The sequence below is a fragment of the Sinocyclocheilus rhinocerous genome, unplaced genomic scaffold (assembly GCF_001515625.1).
Source record: "Sinocyclocheilus rhinocerous isolate Xijiao unplaced genomic scaffold, SAMN03320098_v1.1 scaffold938, whole genome shotgun sequence".
NCBI lineage: Eukaryota > Metazoa > Chordata > Actinopteri > Cypriniformes > Cyprinidae > Sinocyclocheilus > Sinocyclocheilus rhinocerous.
The window spans coordinates 175,735-189,025 of NW_015665007.1; the positions used below are offsets into that span (position 1 = coordinate 175,735).

The window sequence follows — 13,291 nt, forward strand, 5'->3', positions numbered from 1 at the left end:
TCAACTAAATTTTTATTTATAAAGCACTTTCAAAACCATTAAAATGGACCAAAGTGCTGTCCATAAGTAAAAATAATACTAAAAAACATGCAAACATAAAATAACAACAAAACATAACATCAAGAAAAACATGCAGCCAATCCCTCACAATTCTCCGACCTAATCAAACGCCGAAAGCTTGATAAAATAAGTAGGTCTTCAAGTCCTTTTTAAAAATGTCCATGCTTGCCGAGGATTTTATAGATAATGGTAACACATTCCAGAGTGTAGGAGCCGCAACAGAAAAAGCTCTGTAGCTACTTCAAAGTGATCACAGGCCTCTCTGTAGCCTCTCTTCCAAGTGTTTTTTCTTATGTGCTCAGAGGTTTTTCAGGAAAGACCGTTTTTCCCTGCCAATGTCTGGGTCATTTGATGTAGCTTCCGTTTCATCATAATTGAACCAGCAGTGGGCACTCCTACTGTTTTATACCCTTCTTCCTAATTTATGCATTTGTGTTCCTCTCTCGTTTAGAATATTCTCTTTTTCGTTGTCATAGCTGTCCTTCACATTTGAGATCTGAATAATAACGAGGCCTTAATTGTGGGGGTTTTATCCAGTAAGTGTGGATATTCAGCAATTCACGGGGAGATGCCAATTGTAAAGCAACTGCATCCTCATTACGGCATTTGTTTTTCAGCACTAAATGCTCGTCAAAACAGGCCCTGAATACTTATCCAATATTATGCATATTTCAATTTTTTTTTAATTTTACGTTTTCGTTGTCATAGCTGTCCTTCACATTTGAGATCTGAATAATAATGAGGCCTTAATTGTGGGGTTTTTATCCAGTACGTGTGGATATTCAGCAATTCACGGGGAGATGCCAATTGTAAAGCAACTGCATCCTCATTACGGCATTTGTTTTTCAGCACTAAATGCTCGTCAAAACAGGCCCTGAATACTTATCCAATATTATGCATATTTCATTTTTTTTTTAATTTTACAAATATTTTATTCCATAAAACAATGTCATAGTAAGAAATATTACAGTATTTCAGTACACTGTAAAAATGAATAAATAAAACAAAGATATTTGATGTATAAATATTATTGATGTATTAGGATAAATAAAACAAAGATTATTCAGTGTGTTATTTGCTGTTTCTTTGCACTTATTAAATTTAGTAGCGATTTCTGAGTGAAAATTGTTTAAAATGAAATAATACATTTATTATTATTATGATTATTATTATTATTATTAAGAACATACAGTGGACCCAAATACACAAAAAAATGGGTGTAGAAACAATTTTTACTCAGAAATTGTTAGTAAATTTAAAAATTAAAAATAAAAAAACAGCAAGTAACACATTGAATTAAACATGAAAATCTGAAGTTGAAAAACCGAAATAGTATTTTTCTTGTTAAATCCGATAATCTTTGATTTATTTACAACTTTTAAATAATTTTTTACAGTATAGTAATTGGACACTTAATTAAGGCACAATTATAAATGTATTCTATGACAAAATATCAAACAAAATGTGGCATTTATTATAAAAATTATAACATATTTAATTTTACAATATATTTGGTTTGTTCAGTTGTAATACAAGAATATTCGTGTTCAGATTCATATTAATTTTCTAAAAGTGTCAGTTTGTTTTTGGGGCCATTGTATAGTGAAAAATAATAAATATGGCGTATATGTGTGTCATCAGATGAATTTAAGCCATCTTTTCTATTTTCTAACCAGGTGCCACCCATCCTGCTCGATAAACAGTTCTCAGACTTCACCCCTGACATCACTCCCATCATCCTGGCTGCCAACACCAACAACTACGAGATCATCAAGATGCTGGTGCAAAAAGGTGTGTCGGTCCCCCAGCCTCACGAGGTGCGCTGTAACTGCGTGGAGTGCGTCTCCAGTTCAGACGTGGACAGTCTGCGGCACTCACGCTCCCGACTGAACATCTACAAGGCCCTGGCCAGCCCCTCTCTCATCGCCCTGTCCAGCGAGGATCCTTTCCTCACCGCCTTCCAGCTCAGCTGGGAGCTCCAGGAGCTCAGCAAAGTTGAAAATGAGTTCAAGGCTGAATACGAGGAGCTCTCCCATCAATGCAAAAGCTTTGCGAAGGATCTCCTGGATCAAACCCGGTCCTCACGCGAACTGGAGTTGATCCTCAATTTCAGCGATGATGTCAACCTGCTGCAGGATGAGGCCAACAATGAGCTGGCTCGACTGAAGTTGGCCATCAAATACCGCCAAAAAGAGGTACAGATCTGTTATTGCAATCATGTATTTTTGTACAATTGGCCCAAAAATATTTGGACACTTGTTAGATGACAAATATTAAACAAAGTGGCAAACACAAACCCATCACCAAAACTATGTTTACATCTGCTTTTAACTAACTGGCTTCAGGATAATTTATTATTTATTTATTTATTTAATTAATTTATTAATAACTTTTCTTTTTTCTGATATTTTGCTTACTTATCTTTCTTTAATAATAATGATTTCTTGAATTGATATAATTCATTATTCATGAATAATGACACTATTATCTTTAAAACAGAATTTTAATTTATATAAAGTGCTATAAAATATTAGTAACTTGACTTGACTTTAAAATAAATGCTGTTTGGTTAAAAAAATTTTTTAGAAACAATACAGTGGCATTCATATATTTTTATGCATAGCTAAAATGGCCTAAAAACATTTTAGGCCACCATTTTTTGGGTCAAATACTTTTTAAGGTTTTAATAAACTAATTACTAAATTGTGATTTCTATCTCCCGTAAGATTGACTAAGCTAAGGACAAATTAACTCCCACGTATATTGTATGCACAAGAAGGTCCTCTTAGCAATACCTGAGGTGAGCCATATGAAACTCAAGCCTCCATTGTGCATTAATTCAAAAGCACTGAAGTGTTACAAGCCCAAACTAAGAGTCGGGTAATTTTCTTCACAGTTGACAAGGTCATCACATGCCTCAGCGCCATGTAGATCTCATAAAAAGGAGCCTGTTTGACCTGTTATGACTTATCGCAGTTTAGGAGTGAAGAGTCATATCCACTTTCAGCATGTAGTGTGGGTCCATAGCTACTAATTACTTTGCCTCTTGAATTTAGTCTGTTCAAATTTGGTTAGAAAATAGTCTGCATTCACAAGCCTAATTTCAGTCTTTTTTTTAAATACAGTGTGAACAGGAAACAAAAATGACTAAAATACAAATAAATAAATAATAAAGGAAGAAATTATAATTACACAGCAATCAGTTGTGACATTCTGGAGCCATGTTGCTGAAATTATTTTGCCCTCTTTTGGGTTTGCAAAGGCATTATGCCCTTAAATTTTTTTTTTGATGAATTCAGTATACATGCATGATTTTCTTTTCTGCTTATTGTATGTGAACTACTTAAATATCCATTGGTTATATTCTTCTCAACCTGTGATAATATTAGACATGGTTAAGTTCAGATTAAATAGCATAAATAGTTGATAAACTTAAATAGTTTTTAATATATGGGCACTGTACTGTATATGTGACTGTATATACTTATAGATGTGCTGCGATTTTGAACTTGTATTAAAAGGGGTCATATGATGCGATTTCATTTTTTCCTTTCTCTTTGGAGTGTTACAAGCTCTTGGTGCATAAAGAAGATCTGTAAATTTGCAAAGACTAAAGTCTCAAATCCAAAGAGATATTCTTTATAAAAGTTAATAAAAAACATGCAAACATAAAATAACAACAAAACATAACATCAAGAAAAACATGCAGCCAATCCCTCACAATTCTCCGACCTAATCAAACGCCGAAAGCTTGATAAAATAAGTAGGTCTTCAAGTCCTTTTTAAAAATGTCCATGCTTGCCGAGGATTTTATAGATAATGGTAACACATTCCAGAGTGTAGGAGCCGCAACAGAAAAAGCTCTGTAGCTACTTCAAAGTGATCACAGGCCTCTCTGTAGCCTCTCTTCCAAGTGTTTTTTCTTATGTGCTCAGAGGTTTTTCAGGAAAGACCGTTTTTCCCTGCCAATGTCTGGGTCATTTGATGTAGCTTCCGTTTCATCATAATTGAACCAGCAGTGGGCACTCCTACTGTTTTATACCCTTCTTCCTAATTTATGCATTTGTGTTCCTCTCTCGTTTAGAATATTCTCTTTTTCGTTGTCATAGCTGTCCTTCACATTTGAGATCTGAATAATAACGAGGCCTTAATTGTGGGGGTTTTATCCAGTAAGTGTGGATATTCAGCAATTCACGGGGAGATGCCAATTGTAAAGCAACTGCATCCTCATTACGGCATTTGTTTTTCAGCACTAAATGCTCGTCAAAACAGGCCCTGAATACTTATCCAATATTATGCATATTTCATTTTTTTTTTAATTTTACAAATATTTTATTCCATAAAACAATGTCATAGTAAGAAATATTACAGTATTTCAGTACACTGTAAAAATGAATAAATAAAACAAAGATATTTGATGTATAAATATTATTGATGTATTAGGATAAATAAAACAAAGATTATTCAGTGTGTTATTTGCTGTTTCTTTGCACTTATTAAATTTAGTAGCGATTTCTGAGTGAAAATTGTTTAAAATGAAATAATACATTTATTATTATTATGATTATTATTATTATTATTATTATTAAGAACATACAGTGGACCCAAATACACAAAAAAATGGGTGTAGAAACAATTTTTACTCAGAAATTGTTAGTAAATTTAAAAATTAAAAATAAAAAAACAGCAAGTAACACATTGAATTAAACATGAAAATCTGAAGTTGAAAAACCGAAATAGTATTTTTCTTGTTAAATCCGATAATCTTTGATTTATTTACAACTTTTAAATAATTTTTTACAGTATAGTAATTGGACACTTAATTAAGGCACAATTATAAATGTATTCTATGACAAAATATCAAACAAAATGTGGCATTTATTATAAAAATTATAACATATTTAATTTTATAATATATTTGGTTTGTTCAGTTGTAATACAAGAATATTCGTGTTCAGATTAATATTAATTTTCTAAAAGTGTCAGTTTGTTTTTGGGGCCATTGTATAGTGAAAAATAATAAATATGGCGTATATGTGTGTCATCAGATGAATTTAAGCCATCTTTTCTATTTTCTAACCAGGTGCCACCCATCCTGCTCGATAAACAGTTCTCAGACTTCACCCCTGACATCACTCCCATCATCCTGGCTGCCAACACCAACAACTACGAGATCATCAAGATGCTGGTGCAAAAAGGTGTGTCGGTCCCCCAGCCTCACGAGGTGCGCTGTAACTGCGTGGAGTGCGTCTCCAGTTCAGACGTGGACAGTCTGCGGCACTCACGCTCCCGACTGAACATCTACAAGGCCCTGGCCAGCCCCTCTCTCATCGCCCTGTCCAGCGAGGATCCTTTCCTCACCGCCTTCCAGCTCAGCTGGGAGCTCCAGGAGCTCAGCAAAGTTGAAAATGAGTTCAAGGCTGAATACGAGGAGCTCTCCCATCAATGCAAAAGCTTTGCGAAGGATCTCCTGGATCAAACCCGGTCCTCACGCGAACTGGAGTTGATCCTCAATTTCAGCGATGATGTCAACCTGCTGCAGGATGAGGCCAACAATGAGCTGGCTCGACTGAAGTTGGCCATCAAATACCGCCAAAAAGAGGTACAGATCTGTTATTGCAATCATGTATTTTTGTACAATTGGCCCAAAAATATTTGGACACTTGTTAGATGACAAATATTAAACAAAGTGGCAAACACAAACCCATCACCAAAACTATGTTTACATCTGCTTTTAACTAACTGGCTTCAGGATAATTTATTATTTATTTATTTATTTAATTAATTTATTAATAACTTTTCTTTTTTCTGATATTTTGCTTACTTATCTTTCTTTAATAATAATGATTTCTTGAATTGATATAATTCATTATTCATGAATAATGACACTATTATCTTTAAAACAGAATTTTAATTTATATAAAGTGCTATAAAATATTAGTAACTTGACTTGACTTTAAAATAAATGCTGTTTGGTTAAAAAAATTTTTTAGAAACAATACAGTGGCATTCATATATTTTTATGCATAGCTAAAATGGCCTAAAAACATTTTAGGCCACCATTTTTTGGGTCAAATACTTTTTAAGGTTTTAATAAACTAATTACTAAATTGTGATTTCTATCTCCCGTAAGATTGACTAAGCTAAGGACAAATTAACTCCCACGTATATTGTATGCACAAGAAGGTCCTCTTAGCAATACCTGAGGTGAGCCATATGAAACTCAAGCCTCCATTGTGCATTAATTCAAAAGCACTGAAGTGTTACAAGCCCAAACTAAGAGTCGGGTAATTTTCTTCACAGTTGACAAGGTCATCACATGCCTCAGCGCCATGTAGATCTCATAAAAAGGAGCCTGTTTGACCTGTTATGACTTATCGCAGTTTAGGAGTGAAGAGTCATATCCACTTTCAGCATGTAGTGTGGGTCCATAGCTACTAATTACTTTGCCTCTTGAATTTAGTCTGTTCAAATTTGGTTAGAAAATAGTCTGCATTCACAAGCCTAATTTCAGTCTTTTTTTTAAATACAGTGTGAACAGGAAACAAAAATGACTAAAATACAAATAAATAAATAATAAAGGAAGAAATTATAATTACACAGCAATCAGTTGTGACATTCTGGAGCCATGTTGCTGAAATTATTTTGCCCTCTTTTGGGTTTGCAAAGGCATTATGCCCTTAAATTTTTTTTTTGATGAATTCAGTATACATGCATGATTTTCTTTTCTGCTTATTGTATGTGAACTACTTAAATATCCATTGGTTATATTCTTCTCAACCTGTGATAATATTAGACATGGTTAAGTTCAGATTAAATAGCATAAATAGTTGATAAACTTAAATAGTTTTTAATATATGGGCACTGTACTGTATATGTGACTGTATATACTTATAGATGTGCTGCGATTTTGAACTTGTATTAAAAGGGGTCATATGTTCACATTTCAGTAAAAGTTTTGTGTTATGTGAAGCTTTCAAGCTTTTGTACATATCGTTCTGAAAGCCTTGTAAGAAATGTGACAGAAGAAATGAACATGGTACTATATAAAGTCAGCTGGCATGTCCCCCCCAAACACACACACTTTTTGCTTGTTGATGTACAGTGCGGCAGTAAAAAGGCACATGCTCTAGACTGCGCCTGATGTTTTTTTTTTTTTTTTGGCCTTATTTGTCCTGTTGAGGTGTTTTAAGGTACTGTTGTCTCTTGTACAGCAGCCCTGTGACAGAGAGTCCTTTAGTTGAGCTGTAGAACAGATTGCACCGTGCAAATCAGCCCTGACGGAGAACACTTAAAATCATCTCAGACTTGATCTCATCGCCTCCAGAACGCCTGGCTCTGCTGTAATGAGAATGCATTTGTTTGTAATTTGGTTAGGCGCCCCCCCCACTTCCGCTTGACATTTTAGATGCTCCGTTAATGGCTTTGGGCAAATCACTGGAGACAAGATGAAGAGGATGATGGAGAAGAACAAAATAAGCATCAAGAACAAGAGTCAATATACGGCTGCAAGTACTGTAGCATTTGCTTGGCTATGCACATAAGTAAAAATGTACATTGCATTATGCATGATTCAGAGAATTATGATTTTTTAATCTCAATTTTTGATTAGATTAAAAGATTAAAAGCTTAATTTACAACTTTGTCCAGTAGGTGGCTTACGGTTAAAGAGCGTGTTACACACAGGGTTATTATAATTTTAAATTTAGTTTTTATGTCTATTTTGTTCAGTTTGTCCTTGTCCTTTTTTCACTCTGTGACTTAGTTTTACTTTAGTTGTTTTTTTTTAGATGTAATATTTTTTTGTGCTGAATGTTTTAGTGTGTTATCTTGGTATCATTAAATATCGCAGGGCTATAAAAATATCTAGAAAAAAAAATATCTCAAGGCATTTAATATCTCAGGGCCATAGCATTATTGGTAGTGTTATCCAGTGGCATTTTCAGGTTTTATGGCATTTTGTGATTAATTGAAGGCAAGTTATAAAATGTAAAACCTTTACAGTATATTCTGTATCAAAGACTAGTACTAAAATTATTTTTTGGCTAGTTTCATTTCATTTTTTTGTTATTGTATTTTTCATTGTATTGTATTTTACAAAAGTCTTAACATTTTATGATTTTTCAACTTATAGGTGTCACTGCACCTTTGAACTGTTTTGGCAACAATATTGTTGTCAAATCACATTACAAACCTTTGTGCAAGTGTTTGAATCTCATGCAGTATGAAGCAACATGTTAACTAGGCTCAGCAGTCTGATGGGGAATAAATGGAAGAAACTCAGACCTCCTGCCTCACTGTTCATGTTCACTTTATCATTCTGACTTTATAAGACACTAATGCTCACTTCACACGGTATCCTGGAATCTGACTTTGGGGAATCTGCGGAAAACACTGATGTATAGTTTGCTTGTGCTGTAACTTAATTTTACTGACAGTTTATAGCTCAGTTAGACTGGAATACATGCCGTAATAATATTTCTGTAAGTTAGTGGTCCCATGTCATACACAAACTATGCAATATAATATATGTACACAGATATATGTAAGTCTTGCAAATGGTAAAAATGGATATTCTGGGAAATCTGACCAAAAACGATGGGGAAAAAAGCAAAATTACAGCGTTGGCAGCTTGCTTCCCAGACCACCTGTTCATACTTGCTTAATAACATGTGATTTCCCTGTATTCTCTTCTATTCTTTTCTCCCTCAGTTTGTAGCACAGCCAAATTGCCAGCAGCTGTTGGCCTCACGCTGGTATGATGAATTTCCTGGCTGGAGGAGACGTCACTGGGCTGGCAAGTTCATCACCTGTGTCTTCATCAGCCTCATGTTCCCCCTGCTCTCCCTTTGTTACCTGGTGGCACCCAAGAGCCGCTATGGCCTCTTCATCCGCAAGCCTTTCATCAAGTTTATTTGCCACACCGCCTCTTACCTGACCTTCCTCTTCCTCCTGCTGCTGGCCTCTCATCACATAGTCTCTAACAATCCTGATCGCCAAGGTCCAAAGCCCACCACTGTGGAGTGGATGATCCTACCCTGGGTTCTAGGTAATGTCACATCCTTACAGAACCGATATGGTTCCATAAAATGATCCTAAATTGTGCTATTTGTGTGTAATGTTCTCCATGCAATATTTTCATGGTTCATCTTGGACCAGAGAACCAAGAAGGTCTTTGAACATAAACCAGCAAAATTTCTTGGCCGCCCTCGCAGGATTCATATGGACGGAGATCAAGCAGATGTGGGATGGTGGATTTCAGGATTACATCCATGACTGGTGGAATCTCATGGACTTTGTGATGAATTCCTTGTACCTTGCAACCATCTCACTGAAGATTGTTGCATATGTTAAGGTACATTACATCACAACAGTCACTGGTGGGAATCAGGAATGGATCAAGAGTTACTAACTGTTACTTTCGTCTTTCCTAACAGTACAGTGGTTGCAAACCCAGGGAAACCTGGGAAATGTGGCACCCCACACTAGTGGCTGAGGCGGTGTTTGCCATTGCCAACATCTTCAGCTCTCTACGCCTCATCTCGCTCTTCACGGCCAATTCTCACCTAGGTCCTTTGCAGATATCATTAGGACGGATGCTTCTGGACATCCTAAAGTTCCTCTTCATCTACTGCCTGGTGTTGCTTTCCTTTGCTAATGGACTCAATCAGCTTTACTTCTACTACGAGACTAGTGATGGCATGAACTGCAAAGGCATCCGCTGTGAACGTCAGAACAATGCTTTCTCAACGTAAGTTTGGGGGGAAAAAAGTCTAATATCTAATGCTTCATATCTTAATGCTTAATTTATGTATTGTCATTGTCAACTACACCAGCTATAAATCAGCTTAATCTTAAAAAGTTATTTTAACTCCTAGATCAAAATGAAAACATTGTGAAAAAGTTGTGTATAAGTTGAAACTACCCATTCTAATCTTGCTTGTACAATGTTTGTAGGCTATTTGAGACCTTGCAGTCTTTGTTTTGGTCCATTTTTGGGTTGATCAATCTGTATGTGACCAATGTCCAAGCTGACCACAAGTTCACCGAATTTGTGGGTGCCACCATGTTTGGTACCTATAACATCATCTCCTTGGTGGTCCTCCTCAATATGCTCATTGCCATGATGAACAATTCCTATCAGCACATTGCAGTAAGTTAATTTTGAGGTCTGACCTGAGCACTTGTAGGTATATTTTCATGATGTCCTACTTCAGTAATTGTTGCTTTTTGCAGATACCGTATTTTCTGGGGAAAAAACAAGTTGCACATGACTATTAATGCTATTCAGAACAGAAAGGAATGAAAAATATAAGTATTAAACAAACAGAAACGATAGTGTCATTCATTATAAACAACATTAACTATAAATGGCAAACTTAAAGCAAAACTGAAACTACCACCTTGTGGGAAATGGGCTACAAATAAACTTGAGCTCATGTACATTTTGTGTTTTGCACGTTTTGCATGCTTGACCGTAATTGCATTATGTAAGTCACTTTGTAATACAAGTCACCACATGATATACATTCCGGAAAATACGGTACAATGTGCTGTACCTTGCAAGTCACTTTGGTATGAAAGCATAGTGTAATTTTCTCAGAAATGACCTGCCTTTCACATATAGTGTGTTCTGGCTTTTCTGAAGGACCATGCTGATATTGAGTGGAAATTTGCCAGAACTAAATTATGGATGAGTTATTTTGAGGAAGGAGGCACCTTGCCACCTCCCTTCAACATTATCCCCAGTCCCAAATCCATATGTTACCTGATTACATGGATTAAGGTGCATGTGTTCAAGAGGAGGTCAAAGAGGACTGAGACATTTGGGACATTAGGGGTAAGACTCTTTAAAAAAAATAAAAAATTTATTTTCTTCTTTTTCTACTTCTTCCTTTTTTTTTGTCTCTTAAATAGAATTTGGTTTAAATAACTAATCATATGACATGACAGATTAATTACATTTTATTGAAAAGCTTAATATTATTTAATGGCGCAAAGGGAATTTCATTATAAATATGTGTCATAAGATGTCCAACGTGCTTGGTTGTCTTAGAGAAGATACTTTAGTATTGTAGGGGACAGACATAGAATTATTGAATTACAAATGTCCTTCTGTTTGTCTTTTCAGAGAAGAGCTGCTGAAAACGTGAGACTCAACCACCAATACCAGGTAGCTTATCACCAAAAATACTATTTCTCTGCATTTTTTCTATGTTGTATTGATTTGTTTCACCTCAATTGTACTGCTGTTTCCCTAAATGCAGGAGGTCTTGAGAAACTTAGTAAAACGATATGTGGCAGCTATGATTCGAGATGCCAAGACGGAGGAGGGACTCACAGAGGAGAATTTTAAAGTAAGCACTGAAAATGGTTTTGTCTACCAAATGGTCTTTTTTTTGTTGTCAGATTTTATTATATTTTCACATTGATTTGAGATAAAACGCAAGCAGTAAGTAATTTCTTGCTTATGTTTTACTGGACCATTTACATACGCCAATGGTCTTGTACTTTATACTGACACCTGTTGGTGTGGATGAAGCATTACATCACACCAAAAATTTTAACTTTTCAATGCCATTGTAAAAATACCCTTGACTGATATATTTACAAACAAACGTGTCCAAAAATAGGAATGTTTCTGTAATAAAATTCTATTTGGATGGTCATGTGATCCATCATGAGGAGGGCCACCCTTATGTCGAGTAAAAACACTTTTTCTTGCCTGCTGATACAGTATGACTGGAGTCTTCATCTAATTTCAGTGTACATTTTAAAATTCTAGTCATTGTGAAACATTTTAAATGATAAAAACTGCTTAGTGCACCTTTACATAAGCACTTTGAGTAAAAATAACAAGTAAATTGTGGATTCTAATCACTTCGACAGGAGCTGAAGCAGGACATATCTAGCTTCCGCTACGAAGTCATTGGAATGATGAAGGGCAACCGGAAAAGTACTCGTGCAAATAAGCCGGGCACAGCGGTCTCTGATGTTTCACATCCAGACAGTTCACTTCAACATTGTTCAGCTCTTCAGCAGAACAAAAAACTACATTTGTACGATGTCACTGCAGTGCTACAGCAACAAAAATCTGAAGAGACAAGGGAGTCTCTCGGTTGTCTGGTCAATGGATCAGCAGTAGTGTTGACTGACCCGATACTTAAAGACAAAGCCAGGAAGGAATTCCCTAAGGATTTGACAGACTTTGGGTTATTCCAGAGGAAACAAAACAGTCTCAACCCTAATAAGATCTACTCACTCTCTGAAGAGGCAAAGGAATCGGATTCTGACATATTAGATTGGGTGAGAGAGGAAACAGTTGAGAAATCTCTGGCAGAAAAAGCTGAACAGGAAGAAAATGAATCAAAGTGCCTGATGGACAAAGAGGAAAGTGTGTTGGAGGACCAAGAGAAAGAGCACACTGCATCTCCACATGAACATTAGATAAACAAACTTTCTTTCTTTTGTAACCAAGGATTATCTGAATCTCAAATTTAGCTGATGTACTTTGTCAGAGATGAAACAGTATCCTTTCTTATGCACAGAGTTGAGGTTTTGTGAGATGAATTGTCTCAGGAAAAGATATTTGCTTGATTGTTTTTGGGCTCAAGAAACTTCCCAGCACTACAGATGCCAAAAGCAGCCATAAATCTGGAGGATAAGAAATGGAGAAAGCTCGGGAAAGCACTACACATTGTCCAACTGTCCTGTTAAAAAGTTTTATTTTTTTATTTTATGTATTTAACCTCACGTTTCACTGTGCAGCATCCTCAATAACTTGCCTATTATTATTAATACTGATTTTTTTTATTTTTATACTTTTATTCTGCAAGGATGCATTAAATTGATCAAAGGTGACAGTAAAGACATTTATAATATAACAAAAGATTTCTATTCAATTAAATTCTGTTCTTTAAAAAAAGTATTCTAGTATTCACAACAATGTTAAGCAAGAAAGCAAATATTTCTTGTAATGGCTTCTGAAAATTCAGATTTGCCATCACAGGAATATATTACTAATGAAATTATTTTAAAATATTGTAAAATAGAAAACTGTTATTTTAAATAGTAATATTTCACACTATTACTGTTTTACTCTATTTTTGTTTAAATAAATGCAGCCATGGTGAGCATAAGAGACTTCTTTTTAAAAACATTAAAAAGTCTTACAAACCCCAAATATTTGAACAGCAGAGTATAAATAAAATACAGTTTAATCTCCTTTGAG

The 13,291-nt window shown here is 35.3% G+C and overlaps 1 protein-coding gene across 1 annotated transcript in view; it reads left to right on the forward strand.

Moving 5' to 3' along the window:
- Positions 1-12,761, forward strand: part of LOC107730855 (short transient receptor potential channel 4-like) — a 19,788-nt gene extending 7,027 nt beyond the window's left edge. The window contains exons 3-11 of the mRNA XM_016541801.1: positions 1,737-2,255; positions 8,773-9,109; positions 9,276-9,415; positions 9,498-9,811; positions 10,018-10,213; positions 10,709-10,900; positions 11,192-11,233; positions 11,328-11,417; positions 11,950-12,761. Coding sequence (XP_016397287.1) covers positions 1,737-2,255; positions 8,773-9,109; positions 9,276-9,415; positions 9,498-9,811; positions 10,018-10,213; positions 10,709-10,900; positions 11,192-11,233; positions 11,328-11,417; positions 11,950-12,507 — 2,388 coding nt within the window. The 3' untranslated portion in view covers positions 12,508-12,761. The remainder of the gene's footprint in view (positions 1-1,736; positions 2,256-8,772; positions 9,110-9,275; positions 9,416-9,497; positions 9,812-10,017; positions 10,214-10,708; positions 10,901-11,191; positions 11,234-11,327; positions 11,418-11,949) is intronic.
- Positions 12,762-13,291: the final 530 nt, after the last annotated feature.